Consider the following 22574-nt stretch of genomic DNA (forward strand, 5'->3'; position numbering starts at 1 on the left):
GGTACTTTCATTTTTTTTTCCTCAGATGTATCACGGATGCTACCTTGTCTATATTGAGAGGAGAGACTATTCCTCTTGATGTGTTGCAGATCAAGGTACTTGCATGTTAGTAACCATTCTTTTTCTCTGGAAATTCTATTGGCTACCTATCTCTATTGTTCAACTGCATCAGTTCAATTCATGAGAAGTGTATTAATCTTTAAGACTGTTTTTATAGGACTCTCCTCCCTAGAAATATTTAATTGTTCTTTCTGAAAGCCTTTAACAGAGACAATTATGTTTTTGCACCATTTAACATTTTTAAAACAGCAATTTCTCAACATCAGAAGAAAACTTTTGGCTATTTCCAATTTTGTTTCTCCCATTTTTGGTCTTTCTATGGATCTATGGAGTCTAAGGAGTAGAAAGCCCCAAACCTGTTAAAGTTGCTTGTCCATACTATAGAGATTTACATCTACAAAATCGTCTTTCAACAAAGAGGATGTGTATTGCAGAGTAGATGAATAACAGATAAAATTGTGGTTGAAACTGCAGCTATTACAAGTGAAATAATATATACCGTCATTGAAAGCAGGTTATTATAAAATGGAGGTTACATCCACGCAACAGATCATTAGGCGATTATGTGCCTTTGCTATATGCTTTTCCCCTTGTTCATATATTGCTTTGCTGTCTTAAAGTGTCACAACACAGACACCTCTTAAAAGGCCACACACACAGAGTAAAGATAGCAAACGTTTAATAAATGATATTCTGAACCTAGGAACACTTAACTTCAGTGTTCCTAGTAAAAGTAAATGTCTTTGCTTAAAAAAGGCAAAAAAATGCGGAGTCTTTCCTTCCAACTCCACTTTTAACTTACGCATCGTTATCCGACGATGATGAGGCCTCCGCCCTGTCATCATTATCCACAGCTGATCTTGAACCTCGCCCATCATCCCTCCAGTCCCTCCATCTTTGTTCAAGACTTAGATCTCCCCATGTCCCTGGTGTATCAGTAGCTTGCCAATCCCCTGATGCACCCCCAGAAACTGGCTCTGCACACACATTTACTTGAGTCCAATCTGTAGCACTTTCCATTTCACTCCCAGACCCATCATCCCCAGTAAAACCCTCAAATGTTTCATCTTCAGTGGGAGCAGTGAGAAGATCCTGGATTGGATCTCTTGCTCCTGAGTTGACCTTTTAGTTCCTCTACTCTCTGTTAACCCATCTTCCTCCAGCATGGACTCCTCATCGCTAGAGAACCCTTCAAAGGTTTCTTCCTCAGAAGGAGCCATAAGTATTTCCCGGACCCGCTTTGCTTGCTGTTCCTCATCAAACACCTGCTCACCATTAGCCCTTTTCCTCCTGCTAGCAGTTCTACTAGTAGTAGAATTATTGCCCCCTGGCCCAACTACAACAAAAAGTACAACTGCTTCTCTCCTTCCCTCACTCAGCCCATTGCCCAAAAATGTAGCAAATCATTTCACTCCAAGATATTCTATGTAAACTGCATATACAGTTAAAACAGTTAGGAAAAGGAAGAAAATGCTCTGCTCCTTTAAAATTACTTTTTATTTCAGCAGCAATGTAGCAGTCAAGGATGCTGAATGTCACTCTCTGCTTTGGTCTTTGGGTATTCAAATAACAATATAACACCTGGCCAAACAAACCTAAGGAAGAGAGACATAGAGCATTGGCGCACAGAAACCCACCTTATAGTGGATCGAGCCATTGGTCCTTCTAGCCTCATATTGTGGACTGACTACAATTAGCTGTCCAGGTTTTCAGACAGGAGTTTTTCCTTGCCCTACCTTGTCCTAGGAACATTTAACACATTTGTGGAAGCAACTCCACTGGCTACCATTACATTTCTGGACAGAAATAAAAGTGCTGATTATGACCTATACTGTAAATCCTTATATAGCTTGGATATACTTTCAGTTGTATTTTGTTTTATCCTACACTGGAAGCTGGGTTGTGTAACATATTCTGAAAAGTTCCGGATATAAATAAAATATAAAATAAAATATAAAATAAATACCTGGATATGTCAGGGTTTGAGCTTGGGACTCTCTGCATAAACTACTTACTGTACCACTAAGCTGCAGCCCATAGTGGTGACAGTGATGGGATTTGAGGTCCCTCAATTCGTGGAAGGCCATCCACTCTATTCCTGCATGAATATAAATAATTATTTGTAATTTTTGCCTAATGGAGTTGCACAAACATTGTTGTTCAGCCTGTTGCTAAATATTGGATGTCTTTCTGCCAAAAGGCAAAGGCTTCTTTATTTAGACAGGCCTCACTCTTTTACTTTCTTGCAACAACTGGAGCTTTTAATGGAGTGTGTTTTTAAAGTGTTTTAAATTGTATTTTTAAAATAGAATTGGATATGAATTTTGAAACCTTTTTATTAAAAGTTTTTAAATTTTACTTTAAAAATGGTGACTGTGTTGAGAGAAAGGTAGGATACGATGTAAAGTATCTATAATCTATTGTAGCTGAAATGACGACAGATTAATATAATATAAATACCTGGCTGCTTTTGTATAACTGCATTTTGTTTTACAGGGGAACAAAGACCAGCCTGTGTTTGCAGTAACTGGTTTACGATGGGGGTCTTACAGAGATGCAGGAGCAAAAGTCAGCAAGTAAAAAATAGCAGTATTTTTATGGTCTCTTGTCCTTCTGTCTTTTACTTCTCACTGTGTTCTTTTCTCCACTATGTTGAACAATGTCTTGGGTTAAGTAACTTTGATCGTGTGAGAACACATTGCTTTCCAACACCTGGAAGGATTTGGCTGAAAGAATAGAGGGAAGTGTGATGCACACTATTCCCACAGTGGCACTGGTTCCAAAGCTGTTATTAACACAGCCAGTCCTCTGCACCTATCCCTTGTCATATTACAAGATTTAATTTAGATTAGGAATAAGATTTTTGTGGCCCATGAGCTACCAGCAACTCTCTCTCTGGTCCTTGAGATGTAGGGAGGTATGGAATTTTTGTGACGTAACTCTACAAATCCTTAAGCGGTTGAGAGGGGAAAGGAAAGGGCCTGAAGCTGTTAGGAATTCTGGGAATTGAAATCCAAAACACCTGGAGGGACGAAGTTTGCCCATGCTGGGTTAGATTCTAACAGGTTTTGTAACAATTGCAGTGAGGCAGTTACTGTTTGTTTTCTACGCCCCATTACATTTTATGTTTTACTTGCATTCTTTTCCAGGTACTGGTATCTTGGACCTCTGAAAATCCAAGCAGCTCATTTCTTTAATACATTAAAGGTAAAGAAAAACTGCATCAGAAGTTACAAAATGTAGTTGTGTTAGGGTAATTTGTGTCCTCTTGAAATATGGCCCTGTTGTGGAACACCTTTTCCAAGCAGAAAATCCCAATTCAGTCCTCAGCCAACATCTTCAGAGAGAAGGATCTCCTGAGGAGTATGTTTTGCAGAGATCTGTGTTTAAAGTAGCCATAGCCAAACTCAAGCTAAAACAGCATTGAATGGCTGTCTATGCAGCATATCTAAGGCAGTTCAGCAGGGACAGGAAGACTTTAGACTCTGAAACTCCTGGCATTCTCTGGAAAGCCTTTCCTCCATTTTGATGGTTTTCTAGTTTTTGTATATATTTTTCCTTATTGTACAAAAACAATCCTAAATTACAGCAGGCTAAAATAAACTGGTATTATGTTAAAATGGGATATACTCACTCCTGGAAGTGTCAGCTGTGACCATAACACATGTCATTTTGTATCCTATTTTGAATAATGTGGCCTGCTTCTGGAACTGTTTAGAAAGTGCACTTGGTCCCAAATTTTGTAACCAGACAGCTGATCTAGATTACTTCTAGGGAACATATAATTTGCATGTTGAAACCATTTAATGCTGGTTCATTTTTATGCACAATTCAAATCTATAATCCTTTGAAGCCCTATATAGCTAAGGCCCAGTCTGCCTGAAAATCCATATCTCCTAATAGGAACTTGCTCAGGTTTTAAGGTCCCAAAAGGAAAGCTTTCTATTTACAGCAGTGGTTCTCAACCTGTGGGTCCCCAGATGTTTTGGCCTTCAACTCCCAGATAACAGCTGGTTTCTGGGAGTAGTAGGTCAAAACACCTAGGGACCCACAGGTTGTGAACCACTGTCTTACAGGTTCTTAGCAACTGCCCCAGACAATGGAATTCACTCCTCAGGGGAAATATTTTGGGTTCCCTTCATTTCATTTTGCACCGGCAGGCAAAGACTTTATTTATCCAAACCTCTGACTGTTAATTGGCATAAAGTCTTTTAATTGAGCTGTGCTGCTATTATTGTGTTCTAACTGCTTTTTAAATGGCTGAAATTAAACCTTTTATTAGGGTTTTTTTTTTTAAAAAAATCCCTTTTAACATTTGTATTATTCATTGGTTTCACTGTATTTAGTTTTATATCATAGACCACCTTAAGTCTTCTTTGGAAGAAAGGTGGACTATAAATTAAAAACAAATTAAAATATTATTCTATACTTTTTGCCTATGGCTTCACACACCACTGTAGTGTGGCTCTTGATAACCCCTCTGAAGATGAATTTCACCCTCAGGCTGAAATATGCTTCTTGCTGTTACATCTTTTTTAACATATTCAGAGCCGGGCTTCACTGTAGGGAAGATGTGAGACTACCACTGTGCTATATATATTTACTTCTGGCAGAGACCCAGAACTTATGTTAAGTAGGATCCTAGAATGTAGCTGAAATAATATTGCAGTGCTAGAAATTGCTAGCTGGAGAATATTAACAGAGCAGCCGTGATGCAGCTGAGACCCATTAGAGGCTACTCGGCTGGCTTCCTCTAGCGCAGGCCTCTCTCATGGTTTTTATGGTTTTTGTTATGCTAATGATTCACCCTGAGATTTATTCAATTGACGTAAATGGTGCCTATAAATAGAGCCTACAGGACTGTTGATAATCTGCCTCTTGCAGTCAGCCTACCTTCTGTCACAAAATGAGCAGAAAGGTTAATTGCTGTAGTCTGAAAGTTTTCAAGTACTAAAGGATTTGACATACATTAAATGAGCTGCATTTTCTCCCTCTGCACCCACTGTTCTCCTGATTCCTTAGCAGATAGTAAGCTCAGAACACACTGCTGCTTCATGTAACAAATATATTGCAAGATTTGGTTTCTTGAGGCAGAACTGGTATGGCCTATGGGTATCCTGGGAGTGAGAGCAAATGGTCTCTGAACCCTTTGTAGCTGTTAATCCCAATTTAGACCAACTAATTTGGAATCACCTATCTGAGTGCAATTGCTGTGTTATGGAACGTAGCTTCCCTTCTACTGTATTCTAACAAATATAGAGTGCTAATATGTTGTGAAACAGAATAGTAATTTGCTTATTATGTCTCTGTTTATTATAGTTGCTGTTTGTTATTCAGAACTGTATACTGTATGATACTGCTGCTAAGCAATTTCTCTGCAGTGTTCTGTGCCATTGAGTTCCATGGGACAGTTATATGTGGCTGACTGAGAAATGATTAGTTTTTATTACTTGACCTTCCTCTGGAGATTTCTCTTCCTACTTATGGCACTGCTGCAGAGATGGCCTTGGGGAGTCAGATGACCTTCTCAGTAACTTTTGCTGAGCAAGATCTGCATTTGTTTGTGGGGGTGGATGCCTCTGTGTTTATAGAGTCTGTTTATGCTTCTTGCGTGAGAATGATGGTTGACAGCAGCAGGCTGTATGAGACCCCAGCCCATTCTTGTGCTCCCTGATTGTTCCCCAAATTCCCATACACTCATCAGATTTGGGGAAAGGTAGACCCCCCCCCCCCCCCCGAAGTTTAAATAAGGGCAATCGTTGACAGGATCAGTGAAATAGTTAAGTAAATTTCTTCCGTACATGAAAAGGCCTCTAAATTCCTAGAAATTTTTGCCATGAGGATCCCATTTATTGCCATGAGGATCCCATTTATTGGCTGCAGAGGGGGCCATCACCCTTTGTGGGGAATATGCAAGAAAATTAACTTTCCATGCAATAGGAAGGTCCTTTCTCCCACTTTTCCTCCTTTCCACTGGATACTTTTGAGTCATCTGGAAAAGATACTTGTTTGCTTCATCACAGTAGGGAAAGTAGACTAGCTGTGGGGAGAAGCATGTGGCAGCAGAATGGTTAAGTTGCTCATCCATTGTCTGTGGCCTTTTCTGCAAAGACCCCTTTGTGTTTTTTGAAGTTGTGTAATGGCCACCAGGGTTCTCTATATTTGCTGTCACAAAACCTTGCCTAACTGGACATTTTGCTCTCTTTCTGCTCCAATTTCAAGGAGTGGCCTCAGAAACATCTTGCCTCCCTTTCTTATTTGGGTCCAACTCCAAGACCCCCTGAGGAGCCTGAGAAGAAGACTTCTAGACCTCCTCTGTATGCCAGGATTTACAAGAGACTGTTACATTATTGGGCACCTGCCCCCACAGGTAAGCTGATGTGCAACAAAGTTACATTTTCAAAAATGTTATCTGTTAGAAGAGCACTTCCTTCCCATTAAGTCCAGATAGCATGACCTTTAGAAATACATCAGTGGATTCGGTAGAATGCATATACTTTACTCTTCTTGTACTTTGAGGAGTTACCTTCCCCATCTCAGCTGCTATAGTTACTTTTCAGTTATAAGTATATAATATGGGTTGATGGAAGTTCTACAAAGTAACTTGGAAGAAAAAGCAATCTCAGTCTTTGCTAGTCTTACACAATGCTACCTTGTGTCCTATTCTTCTTAATGATATCTTGGCTTTCTGTTCTCAGAAACTCCCAAAGAGGTGACCCCAGAGCCCTGGCAAGAAATGCAGCTGTCAGCCATTGAATTATCTGTCACTACTCAGAACAGGCACCTTGACTTGAAAGTAAGAATATTGATGCTAAAAAGTCCTAAACCTTCCTTCCTATTTCATGATGTTATTGCTTTAATTATGCCTGCTTTAAGTAAGTTAGGTCTTATGCATTGAGTTGAAATTAAAAACAATAAACTATTGCTGACAAAAGGAATGTATATATGTGTTGTCTTTTAAAATTCACATATTGGGGACCTGCTTATAGTATATCTTTTAATTGTGGCATGTTATATTGCACATGCCCCTATACAGTATGCACACCCAAGACTCTGTGTGTTTATTGCATTTCCATAAGCTTTGAAAGATGTGTATTTCAAGACAGAATCCTGTGGAAGTAGAATGGAGAGAAAAATTCCTAGTAGTTTGGGGTTTTGAAGATGTGTGGAGAATGTCTGATGAATCTGTAAAATCAAAAAGGAAGTCTGAGTAAGATTTCCAATGGGCAGGGAGTTGGTTTTCAGTGTCCCACACACTCCTTTTCCTTCTCTAGGAAAAGAACTGGATAGCCCTTCCCAACAGATGTTTAAAACCGGATAGCCCTTCCCTTTGTTTAAAAACCCTTAGAGAAATACATTCAGCTGCACTCCTAGGCAGCATATTCCACTGTTGAACAACTCTTGGTGTTAAGAAATTCTTCATAATGTTTAAAATAGAAATTAAATTAAATATGTTCATGTTTTAACTAGAGGCATGTGACCTTATTTATCTGTTAAAGGAATATTTATAGTGTGCTGTGCATGTTAGTATTTTTCTGTCTTTTCCCTAAACATATTTTTAGCATACAGAGGATTTCATGAATATTTGCATTGAACCAGATACAGTCAGTAAAGGAGACTACATAAAAAGAGGGTGAGTCCTTGACAACTTGTAAAATGTCATTTGCTTACTTGTTTATTTTTTGTTGATAGGTAGCTTTTAATAAAGTAAAGGACTAAACTAGACTCTAAGACTGGATCTACACTGCCCTATATCCCAGGATCTGATCCCAGATTATCTGCCTTAAACTGAATTATAGGAATCTACACTACCAGATAGTCTGGGATAAGAAGATAATCTGGCATCAAATTCTGGGTTATAGGACAGTGTGGAAGGGGCCTAAATTTCTGTCATTCTAAAATCCAGATTGGAATTGTTTGCCACTCTGCTTTCATTAGTTCACCTTAAAGGAACTTCTGTGCATTGTGAACTCCCCTTTTGAGTATTTACAACCATGGGATTTCACCCAATATTTCACTTACTAAACTTACTAAAATCAGTTTTCTTTAAGTTCAAAGTGCCTATGTTTGGTTTCCCCATTCCTCTGTATAACAAATCCCAAGAGGACACGATCACCCTTTTCTCTGTATAACAGATTCCATTATTCCCACCCCATATTCCATTATTTCCAGTTCATTTCAGTTGATTAGGATCAAATCCAAAGTATTTCAATCCCTTGTTGCCTCCTCCACTTTCAATGCAGTGAAATTGTCTGGAAGGCTGGCAAGAAATACGGCCGCTTAGCTTCTGACAGTTGCCATCCCCTATTTTATAGCTTACGTGTCTGCCCAACCACACAAGCAACCACCTGGGGTTTTTTTATTGCAAACTGCTTGGGAGCCATTATAGCTGAAAGGACATCGGCAAATATAATTAGCAAGTAAATAAATGAATACAACTGACAGAAAAAGAGAAGTAGAGTACCATGGGGTATCAGATGTTCACTGCAGTCTCCAAAACTACAGTAAATCTAATATAACTCAAAGACTTTTGCTGATGGGTCCAGATGTTCTGCATCTGCTGCTGGGATAGATGTAATGAGTGCACTGGATTCTTCATGCCTCATGTGAGCCTACAGTGCTGAGATTATTGAATAGCAAAACCTCTAGCTGCAATATTAACCTTGTATTTTTAAAATTTTTAAATAATCCAGTCATTTCCAGCTCAGGCCTCCTACAGATAAAAGGAAGAGCAAATAAGCAGAAAGAAATGCTATACCAAACTCTGGTGAGAAGATTAAATATAGAAATGGACAGGGATTGCAAGGCCACTGTGTGTGCAAGTGGATGCTAAGGAATGCCAACAAAAGTCAGCTTCCCTTCAAATTTGCAGAAAACATATGCATTATGAATTCAAGTTTGCCTTCCCTTTCCCAAAATCCCAGTGGCTCTAATAACCTGTTTTTTGTTATATCCATAGTAAGATTTGGACTCTGTGAAGCCTTATGTCACTGACATCTCTGAGCACAACACTCAAGGTAGCTTGTAACAAAGGATAAAACAAAGTACAGTCAAACCCAAATAAAGAAGTTTAGACATCTTACATAAGCAGTCCTCTTAAGCATTAATTTGAAACTGTTTAAAACACATTTTAAAACATAGGGAATATTATTTTTTAAAAACAGCCCATTGAAAGGCCCTTCTGCGACAACTAGTTTTAACAATCAAGGTCCTTTCCGAATAGAAAGTCATTTGCCTTGAATGGGAAAAAGGAAGAGGGGTTGTCCTGTTCAGTGTCTGGATAAGAAGCCACCTGAGATTCTCATAAAAGCATCCTTCAGTTCATGGGATAGACGTAGGAAATTTGTTGTTGTTGCCCTCAAGTTAACTTTGCCTTATTTTTGCTGAATTTATGGAATGCCTCCTAATCACCCTCGAATCAAGAGTCCCATCTTTCAAACTCGGGACCATGGCCTCCCAGGTTGGGTCAATCCACCTGTAATGCAGCTCTTTCCTTATTGCTTACCAAGCATTATTTTTTTTCTACAGTCATGGCTTCTCATGGTATGTCTAAAGTACAGCCAGTTAATCAAGTCAAAACCCATCAAAACAAAATGTTCTTTTGTCTTTTCTAATCCTTTGCCATGTAAAGCAAATGCAAAAAGGCAGCAAAGATATAAACCTTTATCTTTGGTTCTATTACTGTTGCTGTTCTTCATGCAGAAGAGGGCATTTCAGTATCCAAATAGAAAACTGATTTTCATCGATTTTCAATTGCTCATAGGATTTTTTTTCTCCATTAACCTACATTTTAGAGCTCTCATTTAGATTTATTTTATGTGTTATTGAAAATATTCTGTTACTGTCCTTTATTCTATTGGATTTCAGAATAGTGAGCAAAACGTAAGATGCAATGAAGACCTGAAATGATAATATGCTATAGACTTAGGTCCACTTGATTTATGTTGCTTTGAACATTTTGTCTTACCTTAATAAAAGATGCATGAGAACATTTTACATTTCTTTCAGCATCTTCCCTCACATCAATGTCCTCATTGCCCATGTGGTGATCTGGTAAAGCAATTATATAGCTGAGTTCAAATAGTGACTTTAGATGTGACACCATCAACCTCAAACTTTCTCCACGTTTCCTGTTCATCTTGCACTACTGTTGATTTGAAACTTGGCTGATCAGAGTTGTTCAGAAATGTTTTGTTACAGCTGCACTGGACGCAGTCCTTGGAATACCTATAAGCTATCCATATGCAGCTGGTTTAGCTGGGCCACAGAGGAATTGCATAGAAAACTTTAGCCACACATGTTTTCTCCACCAGGTATTGCCTGGAGCAGGAAGTTGTTCTAACCACTCATGACAAGTTTTCCTCTTTAAGAACTGCAAAGAAACATCACTAAACAACCCCTTTGCTCTTGCATATTTAAACAAAGCCTTCAATTCTTTCTGTATCCCTCTGCTTTGAACAGAAGTCAAAAGATGGAGGAGCCCCACATGTGTCCAGAAGGAAGCCAGTTTCTTCAGGCTAGTCGATGCATCTTGCAACTTCCAGAGGTGAGAAATAAAATGGGAAAGCCTAGCTGTTTTCCTTTTCTTCTTAAAAGGAGATATATGCATGCTGCGTAGGATCCTATTCCTTCTGTCTTGAAAAGAATGGTTACCTTATTTGAAAGGAGAGAACTGATGAGGAGATATGTACAGTCAAATGAATGAGGAGATAAATCTCCCAAGTGTTCATAGATGGTCGTTTGCTTTGTTTTCAAAATCCAGTGCATTTCAGCCACTGACGGAGTTGGCCTACTTCAGGGATTACCCTTTATACACAAATTTCTGGAGTTGTATAATACACTTAGAAGAAAAAGACCATTAGAAAAGAGACATTGAACAAAGTGAAAGTGTCTTCCCTTGCTTTTAGGTGTCATGAGACATATTTGACAAACACCTGTTCTGAAAATGATTTTGGAGGGTGCTGGGAGGCAGCAAGGCATACAATATGGCAGGGGCGGTAGCATGTATTCATACCTGACCTGCATCATGTTGTCATTGCTAACCATAAAGAAACTTGCTTTTTAAGTTAGCAAGGATTTTGTATGTGTTGACTTCTCTTTCTAAATTAATGAACACTGATTTAACTCTAGGAAACAGCTTTGTGTAGTGCCCATATAGAACTCAACAGGGACCATGAAGAAGAATACTTCTAGAACATGGCCATACAGCCCGGAAAACATACAACACCATGAAGAAGGCTTGAAAGAGCTAGAAATGTTTTTGTTTTTTTAAAAAATACTGGCGAATTTTTACATTTGTGGTTCTTTTTCTAGATTTAATGTGAATTTTATTCTTTGAAATTTGTAGATGTTAGAAGTGTGGAAAGGCGCAATGTACAAACCACTTCTGTCGTGACTCAGCCGCCTCTTAAAAAGCCACACACATAAGGAAAGTTCTTAAGAGTTTATTAAATGATATTTTAAACTCAGAAACACTTATCTGCAGTGTTTCTCTTCAAAAGTAAACATCTTAGTTCAAAATGAGTCAAAAGCAGGAACAAAAGGATAAACCAGATTATCTGGCTTGATAATCCGCATCAAATGTAACAGAAACGTCACCAGAACTGACGCCACTCAATGCTGTGGCGCAAAGGGCTGGAGAAGAGCAAAACACTCCCAAAAGGCAGCAAGCAGAATCGTAGTCGAAGCCAGGCCGAGTTTCAAAAACCAGAGGGAGCAAACCGGAGATGCCAAGCCAGGAGCAAGTCGGACCGGGTTCAGAAGCCAGGAAAGCCGAAGTAGGAGCACCAAAGCAGGGACGCCAAAGCAGGAATGCCAACGCAAACTCTGAACTGGAAATGCTGGAGCAGAAACGCCAAGGCAAATGCCAAACTGGAAGTGCTGGAGCAGGAATGCCAAGGCAAATGCCAAACTGGAAACGCTAAACTGGAACGTCGTTGTCAAGAGCCGAACAGGAGTCAGAAGCCAGGAACACCGAAGCAGGATTCAAACCAGATTATCAGGTAGTTGTACAGCCAGGACCCAAGGAGAACAAGCAGCGACAAAGCAATGTCCCCATAATGACACCTTGCCCTTCTGCAAGGCAATAGTTCTCCAAACTCTACTTTTAACTTACTCGTCGGAGTCAGATGCTGATGAGACCTCCGCCCTTTCCACATCAATCACAGCTGATCTTGATCTTGTTAGTGGACCTTGCCTCCCATCCCTCCAGCCTCTCCATCAAGATTTAGATCTCCCCATGTCCCAGAAGTATGAGAGGCTTGCCAATCCCCTGATGCAGCCCCATGGGCTGGCTCATCATCCACATTAACTTGAGTCCAGTCAGCATTCTCCATCTCACTCCCAGACCCATCATTCCCAGAGAGTCCCTCAAAAGTCTCCTCATTCGTGAGAGCAGTGAGTATATCTCAGATCTTTTTCCTTTCTCTTTCCTCATCCGACTCCTGCTCTCGAGTAGACCTTTTAGTTCCTCTACTCTCTGCGAAATCATCATCTAGCATGGAATTCTCATCACTAGAAAACCCATAAAACGTCTCATCCTCTGAAGGAGCCATAAGTATTTCCCGGACCCGCTTTACTTGTTGTTCTTCATCAAGCACCTGCTCTCAGTTAGCCCTTTTTCTCCTTCTAGCTGTTTCACCTATAGAACCATTACTGCCCCTTGGCCCAACTACAACAACTTTGTCTTTATATGTCATCTGCATAGACTGTTTAAAGAAACTTCTGACTTCATGGTATCCCCAGTATCTCCTACTGCAATACTGTTAGGCAACATTCCTTCATTGGACAGAGAATAAATGTATAGTCTCAGGGATTGCTGAAGCCAGGGGTAGTTAACAGCCCGCCTTATGTATTACAGCTTCCCCATTTCGTATTGTTTAGCCAGGTTGGCTAGGGCTTCCAAGTTTTGATGCTCCAATTTGGAAGATAAAGGTGTACCTGCATCAAGAGCTATATCTCCCTTAAGCCAGGAATAGGAATTCAGTTCATTGGTTCAGGTTCTGCACAAATAACACAAAGCTAAAAAATGAAATTATATCAGTATTAATCTTTAGAGCATATCAACTATATGGTGCCTTATAGCGTGTGGGAGCCTTTTCAGTGGAGTGGCCAATGAACCAGAGCCTGCGGTGGTGGAACGGGTTAAATCGCTGAACTTGCTGACCGGAAGGTTGGCGGTTTGAATCCACGAGACGGAGTGAGCTCCTGCTGTTAGCCACAGCTTCAGCCAAACTAGCAGTTCAAAACATGCAAGGTGAGATCAATAGGTACCTTGGTGCGAAGGTAATGGCGCTTCATGCAGTCATGCCGGCCATATGATCTTGGTGTCTGCAGACAACACAGGCTCTTCGACTTAGAAATGGAGATGAGCAACACCACTCAGAGCCAGAAGGGGAAGCCTTTACTTTTATCTGTGTTATGGTTTTTTCTAGTCATTGAATGTTTGCCTTTGTGTTTGTGTATGCTGGAATCCTCTCTTGAGTTCCCTCAGGGAGATAGGGCGGAATACAAATAAAGTATTATTATTATTAGTAGTAGTAGTAGCATAGTAGGCTGGGGGGGAAAGAAAGTCCTCTTTGTGTGAATAGAAGCTTCTTTTCCTATACTATATAGACACAATTGTATGTAGCACATCTGTTAGCCTTTCCTATGTAATCATTTGTTGTAAACTGGTTTCTCTGCAGGATTCAGAAGGCTCATTATCTATAGACAGTGAAGAGTATGAAGCAATGCCATTGGAGGTGAAGTTGTTACCAAGGAAGCTCAAATTCTTCTGTGATGCCAGCAAAAAAGATCAAATGCTTCACAGTACATCATAATGCAAGAAGATGTCAGCTGTTCCATTTTAAAAACAATGCTCTGAAATGCCTGATTGCCAGAGTTAAGATAAACTGCAGCCATGACCAGTGCCAAAGGAGATAGGTGTAAAATATTTCTGAAAATAGTATCCATTTGGTTGCACTGTTAACAGAACTGTTGAATGGCCCCTGAAAATTCTTCATTCTTTTTCGACAACACTGAAAGCCTTTGTTGTTGCTGGGTTGCTGCCTTTCAAATTCTGTTTCTCAGGGTAAAAAAAGGCGCTAGTCATATACATTGGTCATTTTACAAAGGTTTTTTTTTCCTTTCCCCACTACATCTGTGACAGTTGTATGTATTTCAAAAGAGTAAGCAATGACACAATGCTCTCATTTGCTATTTGGATTTGTAAAATGTCAAAAGTTAAGCACTCAAAAATCAAAGACCTAATGTTTCTAACATGAATTATGTTTTGCCTAATCTGTGTCAGATGCCTCTTCAGTATTTCTCAATTAAAACATGTTTCTACTCCTGCTGTCTACTATAAAATGAAGATGAAACATGCAAGATGCTACTTGCTGTTATCTAAGGTACACATTTCCATTCAGGAAGAAAATTTTGTTAGGGAATTATACATGTTTCATAAAATTGTTTAAGAATAATTTACACAAAGCATAAATGTGTTAAAAGTGAGTTTTAATAGAGTAAAAAAACATTTTAATATATACACATAACTCCTTGGGCTCCATAGAAGCTGTGGCAATCCATAGACAGTATAGTACTTCTTACTGAGAAATGTAGAAAGCCACTGGTAATACAATGCTCAGAAAAAGTGCTTAGTTGCAACATAGTAAGAGTCTAGCTGCCAATCATACCATTTTTACAAGTTTTCAGCAGAGACAAAATAATCAACTGTGTTATCCATGTGGCAATATCACAGCAGCATCTACGTATATACTCTTGAGCCTGCATTATTAGTTATTGGGGATTTCACAACCATTTATAAAACAAATACACAATTTTAACCTGGGGGAAAAGCATATTTTTAAGATAATTAAATGTGATAATTTAATGTGATATCTTGCCAAAAATATTTATATACCCAGCAGTTCACTTTAGGCCTGAACCTGCAGTGTTATGTGGAAAAGCAGTATGTCTTGTTCTTTAAAAATGTGCATACAAATTTTTATCAGGGCGACACTCCCACTTCATTGCTAAACTTGATCCAGCCGACACGAAAAGAGCATGTTTCTTTACTTTTAAAAAAAGCTGTTAGGAGATTGGAATCATAGCTCTTCATGTTTTGATGGTTGGTGGCCTTTGTGATAAGACACATTAATACAGTGGGCCCAACATATTTGCAGATTCACAACCTGTGGATTCAGTCCACTGCAGACAGAAATGGGTGGAAAACAGCTTCTGAGGCATAATTGAAGGCAGGACTCCATACTTTGCTGTTGAACAGTAGAGTAGGAATTCTGCCTCCAATTGCCTTGCCCCTGTGGAAGCTGCTTGAAGATGGAAGGGGGCAATCGGTGGGCTCCCCAGAGGTGCGAAGACATGAAATATGCTGTGTCGCCTGGTGCTTTTTGCTACCTTCACTGATGTCCTACACCATGTTTAATAAGACCTTGTGTTATTTGGTATCAGCGGGGAAGGGGGGGAGTTGCAAATGCCATGTGGAACTAATAGTCTGCGGATACTAAGGGACGAGTATTATTACGTTCTTTTTTCTTATAAAAACATCTGCCTTGAGGATGTGTATGCATAAAATGTACTCCACTTTTTTCACAAAGATCCGTGTAGTGAAGCTAGCAGCTATTTTATGATAGGTAAAAAGTCAAGCAGTTACTTGCAGTAGATGTTTTGACCTGGTTCACAGATATTTACCATTTGACTTACATGGATTAAGGGGGCCATCAGAGCCCATCATTGCCTGAGATGACATCATGCAGTAAACATTTCAAAGGTTAGTCCATACACTCAGCTGCCTCCACATCAAATGATCCACGTGCACACATGAACTAGCCTGTGATAGGAACAGTGCCTATTGTTAAGAGTGCATCATATACACTGTGGAGCGTTGGCGCGAGGGTCAAGTATGTCTTTAATTATTAAGAAAAGGGACAGTAGTTCACAGCTAAGGTGATATATCTGTAGACACACAAAAATACCAATTGTTTCAACACACAAGTGTGTCACATTCTGTTTTTAAATGAGGAGCTGGAGAAATATTAGTAATTTCTGCCCTTATCAGAATTAGGAGTGTAACTGTTAATTTCAGTCTTCCTAAACAAGAACAAATAAACTCACAAGTTTTCTCCCAGCTGGGCAAGATTGAGTGTTTGGAAATTTTCCCAATATTATTCGTATTTTGGGATTTTCAGTGAAGAACATTTTTTTTTCTTTTTTTTGCAAAATATTTTTGTACACAAATACATTTCTCCATATATTTTCTGTATATTTTACAAATGAATTTCTCACAAAAAGCCCTGGAATGCAGAATAAAAGAAACTCAGTTGTTCACCATGTTCTCAATAAACCACTGAAACATAGTTTCTCTTGAAAGATGAGAACATCTTCACATTCCTAATTAGCATTAAACACCATTTACATACCAAGCTTGCACATTTTGTCATGTACAGCAGGGAGAGCATCACAGATTTATTATTGTCTCTCCCTCTATAGCCACAACAGCACCCAAAGAAACAACACAAGAGAAAAGCTAGGAGTAGGCTTGGAGAAACAACAGAAATATCTTAACTCATGACCAGAATTCTGGTCAGGATCATTCCCTGCAGCAGATCTTATTGTCAGGCCCATGTTTACCTTGCATCTGTGTTCATATAACAGAGTTGCAGTTATAGGATCACCAGCAGAAATCATGTCAAAAGTGCTCAAAAGTTGTTTTATGATAATTGATATTACAGTAGAGTCTCACTTATCCAACCCTCGCTTATCCAACGTTCTGGATTATCCAACGCATTTTTGTAGTCAATGTTTTCAATACATCATGATATTTTGGTGCCAAATTCGTAAATACAGTAATTACTACGTAGCATTACTGTGTATTGAACTACTTTTTCTGTCAAATTTGTTGTATAACATGATGTTTTGGTGCTTAATTTGTAAAATCATAACCTAATTTGATGTTTAATAGGCTTTTCCTTAATCCCTCCTTATTATCCAACATATTCGCTTATCCAACGTTCTGCTGGCCCATTTATGTTGGATAAATGAGACTCTACTGTATAATTGATTTCTGAAACCAAAAAAAGGTATTTTCCAGTGTTTTTGCAATATAGGGCATAGGCAGAAAGTATTGATTACCAAGAAATTCTCAAATTGTGTTAAAGGCTCACAAATAACAGCAGTGAATAGGTGGCTTGGATTTAGCTGTCTCAACATAAAAAGCTAAAACTTAATTATTAATTTGGTTGGACGAAGCACTATCTAGCAAATTTAAACTTCAAATAATATTTCTGCAACAGTATATTTAAATGCTTCACTGGCAATCATTCCATGTTGTCTTGGAATGGGGAAAATACTCTTACCTTACCCAGCAGCAAAATTGCGGCTGATATGAAGACTACATACTGTACATAGTTACAATATACCAGGTACCTATATCCTTTTTTACACGAGAAAGGATACTGAGAAGTAGTCACTTGTGTTCACAGAGTGAGTAGGACTAGTCAAATGGTAACACCTAGCCATGGAAAGGCCATAGAAATGGTATTTTGAATCCCCCCAAAAACAAGCAAGGGTATATTAGGGCAGATTTTGGATTTATTAGGGTCTGTATATTTCCAGAGAACTTGCAATTTTTGATTCTGGCGTAATTTCAGAAAGGTACATACCAATGTTATTTCCTCTTTGAGGCTTCTGCAACCTCCTACTGCAGAAAAAGAAAAATTTTAAAGGGCAAATTGGTCTTAGGACAGGAAAATACTGATAAATCTGAAAGGGGATGGTCTTAGGACAATCCCTTCACGTTTAGAAGCATTTTCTCCCCCTGAAGGTCAGCAAGCACAGCCTGAAAAAATCTTGGAAAAGACAACAGTATGCAGGGTTTATGTTTTACAAACGTATACCACCTTATACGAAATCAGATAAGAATATTCAGCTTTTCACTATGAATTTTGGTTCCAAAGCTGCAGTTTGCTGTGGCAGAATGTCCTTTGCATGTCATATCATCACAGGTCCTAGCTTCAGACATGACTGCAAAAAGAAAAGCAGTGTCAAGCCAAATATTTCCAAGTTTACTGTACTGAGATATCTTTGAGCCAAGACCTGGCACTACAAACAATCCTTGCATGGGCTCTTAAAATACCTCATTTATTGGCTGTTGTTGCTTCAAGGCTTTCCTTTTGTGAAAAGTTTATATTACCAACAAATAAAGTGTCAAGAGAAGGAACCTGCTCTGTCGCACAAACAGCACACCATTAAATTGGGGAAAATGATCAAATACTCATCTCTTTACCAAAGAACAAGAAGTTGCATGGTTTGAGGCCAGGGAAATAAAACAGACCAGATAGGAAAGAGTTCTATGCACTACATTTAAAAACAGGGCAAATGGGACTACAAAGAACCCTTATTTTCAGGATGTTACATACTTCAATGATAGCTTTGACAGTTGTATCTGAATCTGCTTGCACATTGCCAGCTTTTTAAAAAATGGCGATTGCTCCTGCACTTTTATCAAAAGCTTTCTGCCACACACAAATGAAATGGCTTTTTTAGTACTGCATGACCATACATAGCTGCAAAAGCACTTTACCTGCTAAATTTCCATATTTCAGGCAAATATAAAAAATAATGGTACTACTGGCCCAGAATCTGAGAAATTACTATCATTTTTTTTATTTTTTCCAGAAAAGTGCCTTAAAATGCCCTCCCAAGTCCTCCATTATTTCATGTTTCAAAACTTCATAGCTATTAATTATACAGGTTTAAGGACAATCTCAATTCAGGAGGCATAATAAATAAATACAATAAAATAATAAAACATTACATTTTCTTTTTTGCCAAGAAAGGTCTCTATCCTAGTGTCTCTAAAACTCTGGTTTCAAATTCAGAATAAGGTCGTCTTAGTTCCAAGCATGATATTCCATTAGTGAGTGTCCTGCTGTATCTTGGGGTTTGTGAAAAAAGGGGACATAGGGCAGCCTTATCCATAAATCGCCTCTACCGTAATGGGCCAAGAGGTGCAACCATAGGAACTGCTTGAGAGAATGATTTACTTACAGCAAATGTAAGGTATTTCAATTTCATTTCAAGATATAAAATAAGTTACTCAAGTACTTGCAAGGGAATAATCCTTCCTGCTGACCACTGAGGTAGGAGTGAAGCGTTTAAAGGCAAAATGTCTCTTTCTGCCTAGACACGAGAGTGAATCACCCCTGTGGCTGCTTACCCCCAGGTGGGATGGATAATGCTGGCTCTGGATGATTGAAGTTGGAGGATGCCAATTTGGGAAAAGCTATACCGATTACAAAACAGCAAAGTATCCATAAAACCCCTTTGCCTCCAATGCAAAGCTTCTGAGGAGTATATACATGCCTTTTAATAGTGAACCAAGGGTTGAGACCAAGGGCACAAATAGTGAAGCCACTACAAAACCCATGCCAACTGAGCTTAGCTTGATGCAAATTATTACCTGTAGCAACATGGCACCACTTAAACTGAACTTGAGACACAGAGCACTCTATTTGTTAATAAATTATTTCACAGCTTTAAAATCTTACTCTTCTCAATTTCAATATACAAGTCCAGTACTTCATGCAAGCAGAGAATATAACTCTTACCTTTCTTACTCCAAGATAAAATCAAATAGGAGATTTCCTATCACACCTTACTGCTTCCTTCTGTCTGTGAAAATATTTCACCATTGCTGCTCTAGTTAGAAACTCCCATGCCTTCCCATATAATCAAAGACAGACTGCTTCTGTACAGGCTGCTTCACAAGCAATAACAGGTCAACAGATGCCAAGGAATAGTCAAGGCCACCTTAAGTAGTAGTTCAATGAGAAGCAATCCCAACACTGAGATAGTTCAGTTCTATAACTACAAACTGCTGAGAAGTTCTATAAAGCATTAAAGTTAATGTTGATGTCAAGTGCATTCTTTCTGGAAATGAATAATTTGACATTGGACTCTTCTGCTCAATGAGGGTGGCTGCAAGGTTTGCTGCAGCCCAGTGAGGATGAGCCACAGTCATCTCTCCAAGCGCAATCTGCTAAATAGGGCTGGAATTATGTATTCTTCCTATTCTTGCTGAACTGCAACTCCCAGCAGCTCTATAGGCAGTTCAGTAGTGAGGAATATTCGGAATTATAATTCAGTATTTAGAGGGCACATTTCCAGATGTATGGATAAAGGTAAAAGAGGAAAATGTTTTCCTATAACCTATCTGCTTGATACCACAGTGAAACCCTAAACCTTTCAGGCTGAGATGAAACACCAAGTGGGTGGAATTGAAGCATTTTAATATACATGAGGCAAGTGGTAGGAGTAACAGAAAAGAAAAAAAATATGTAAGTGGTAGAAGTAACAGAAAAGAACAAAAATACTAATGGGATTGCTTCTACCTAATATGATAAAGTATAACCTATAGCCAAGTAATGGAATATCAAAGCATTATTATTATTATTATTATTATTATTATTATTATTATTATTATTTTCATATTGGTCCCCAAGAGAATAAAGTGCTTTTTCCACCCAACACGTCTGGACTAGGCTTTCAAAAGATGCTTATGCTGGGTTATGTATGAGCAGGTGGGACGGACAGGAAGGAAAACCATCAGTTTTACAGAACCCAAAGTGGGAAAGCATGGACGGACAGTCTATCCAGGACAGATATCACATCTTGGTTGTGACACATCTGAAAATAACAGTCCACAGGAGAAAAATATATTCAGATAAATAACACTTTCCTTAAAGAATTCTCTTAAATAAAAGGCAATCCTTCATGACACAAGTCGTGGTGAGTTCCAGTAAAGCTGCCCTCCTGCATCCCATAGTCTTTGAAGTTGCTGCAATCCCCTCGCTCATGAGTTCATTTGTCAGCCTTTGGGCATCCTATGTTTTAAGTACAACAAGGGTTATCAATGACCAGCATGACATCAATGCCATAGACTTCCAGCAGGTCCATAAGGAAGCTACGGTCCCCCTGGGGGTCCAAGCCCATTCCCCGGGCATGGTCCGCTGTCAGTGTCTTGTCCTGGCTGGCCGAAACCTCCATCAGTGTCTGGAATATCCGGTTGTTTTGCTCCATGAAGAACCTTCAGAGAGAGAATGCAAAAGACACGTGAATTCCAGAGGATTTCTATGGTCAAAAGCCATGGACTGAGAGTGTAAGGCCCATCCTGTTACCCAAGTAAAAAGACTTAAGTGCCTTAAAGACTAAGAAGCAAATGGAGAGCTAAACCAAAAACCAGCACTAAAGAATATTGGCTCAACATCTTTTAGCAAAATGCATTCTTCAGTTTTCAGTTTGAAAATATCTCTATTTTACGGGATACCTCCTCAAAGTTCTAATTCACAGGCTAGACAGTTATTTGAATCAGTGCATTATACTTCATGTCGAACTCTCTTGAGTTTTTAATGACCATTTTGGCATTCGCCTCATCTTACACTTACAGACCTTTATGATATCAGTAAACTTAGTGCTGCTCACTGGAAGGAAGGATACTAGAGGCAAAGTTGAAGTATTTTGGCCACATCATGAGAAGACAGGAAAGCTTGGAAAAGATCACAATGCTGTGGAAAATGGAAGGAAAAAGGAAGAGAGGCCGACCAAGGGTGAGATGGATGGACGATATCCTTGAAGTGACTGGCTTGACCTTGAAGGAAATGGGGGCAGCGATGACCGACAGGGAGCTCTGGCGTGGACTGGTCCATGAGGTCACGAAGAGTCGGAAAAGACTATGCGACTGAACAGCAAGCTTAGTGTTACTACTCTTTGGTTTTTCTAAATTTTTGAGGGGCTTAGGAGTTTAGTCTAGCTTAATAGGGTGGCCACCTGCTCTGATTAACAAAAACAGTTGAGAGATTCCCTTTGCCAATCATTCTTGGCATCTCTTCAGCTGGAGATGCTGGGAGCTGAACAGCCATTGCTAAAATCCTATTTGTGTCACATGAATGTCATTTTCCTTATTTGTCATCTATCAGCCATTGTGGAAGTGGAGTTCCACAAATATATTCATCATTATACAGGTAGCTGTACATTCTGGGCAGCTGGGTAGCTCTTTATCAGTGCCTTCAGTTTGCCATTGATTCACTGAATTGCAGAGACAGCTTGGAGCTTCAATTGTCATATGACTACCACTGCACATTTTCCAATGTGCAAGGAGACATAAGCAGGCACACTGATAAATAAACAATCAATTTTGTAATGTTCAGATGAACAATAAGAATGGAATAACTCAACCGCTATAACTCAATTAGTAGAAATTGATGCAACAAAAATGTAATGTAGTATCTCTGCCTATTATGTACAGTTTGGGTTTTTTTCTGGAAATCTGAAAGACTTCAGAATGCTAGACTTTTTTGCTGCTCCCTCCAACTTTTCCCTTTGAGGAAAAGGGAGCTAGTTACACATCGAGACGCTACTATATATTTCTCAAGGAGCTGTCACTCCACCACAGTTTGAAATTTGATGGGGGAAAGAAATCGAGATCCTGCCAGTAGACTTCACAAGTTCCCTGTAAA

General features: G+C 39.2%; 2 protein-coding genes across 2 annotated transcripts in view; one reads left to right on the forward strand and one right to left on the reverse strand.

The window, feature by feature from the left end:
* agk (acylglycerol kinase) overlaps positions 1-14391 on the forward strand; it is a 41492-nt gene extending 27101 nt beyond the window's left edge. Inside the window, exons 9-16 of the mRNA XM_003220855.4 lie at positions 26-95; positions 2557-2636; positions 3210-3267; positions 6283-6430; positions 6759-6856; positions 7623-7693; positions 10522-10606; positions 13746-14391. Coding sequence (XP_003220903.1) covers positions 26-95; positions 2557-2636; positions 3210-3267; positions 6283-6430; positions 6759-6856; positions 7623-7693; positions 10522-10606; positions 13746-13880 — 745 coding nt within the window. The 3' untranslated portion in view covers positions 13881-14391. The remainder of the gene's footprint in view (positions 1-25; positions 96-2556; positions 2637-3209; positions 3268-6282; positions 6431-6758; positions 6857-7622; positions 7694-10521; positions 10607-13745) is intronic.
* Positions 14392-14539: 148 nt separating this feature from the next.
* dennd11 (DENN domain containing 11) overlaps positions 14540-22574 on the reverse strand; it is a 35872-nt gene continuing 27837 nt past the window's right edge. Inside the window, exon 9 of the mRNA XM_003220870.4 lies at positions 14540-21145. Within this exon, the coding sequence (XP_003220918.1) occupies positions 20950-21145 (196 nt within the window). The 3' untranslated portion in view covers positions 14540-20949. The remainder of the gene's footprint in view (positions 21146-22574) is intronic.

Source organism: Anolis carolinensis, chromosome 5, assembly GCF_035594765.1.
Source record: "Anolis carolinensis isolate JA03-04 chromosome 5, rAnoCar3.1.pri, whole genome shotgun sequence".
Taxonomy (NCBI): Eukaryota; Metazoa; Chordata; class Lepidosauria; order Squamata; family Dactyloidae; genus Anolis; species Anolis carolinensis.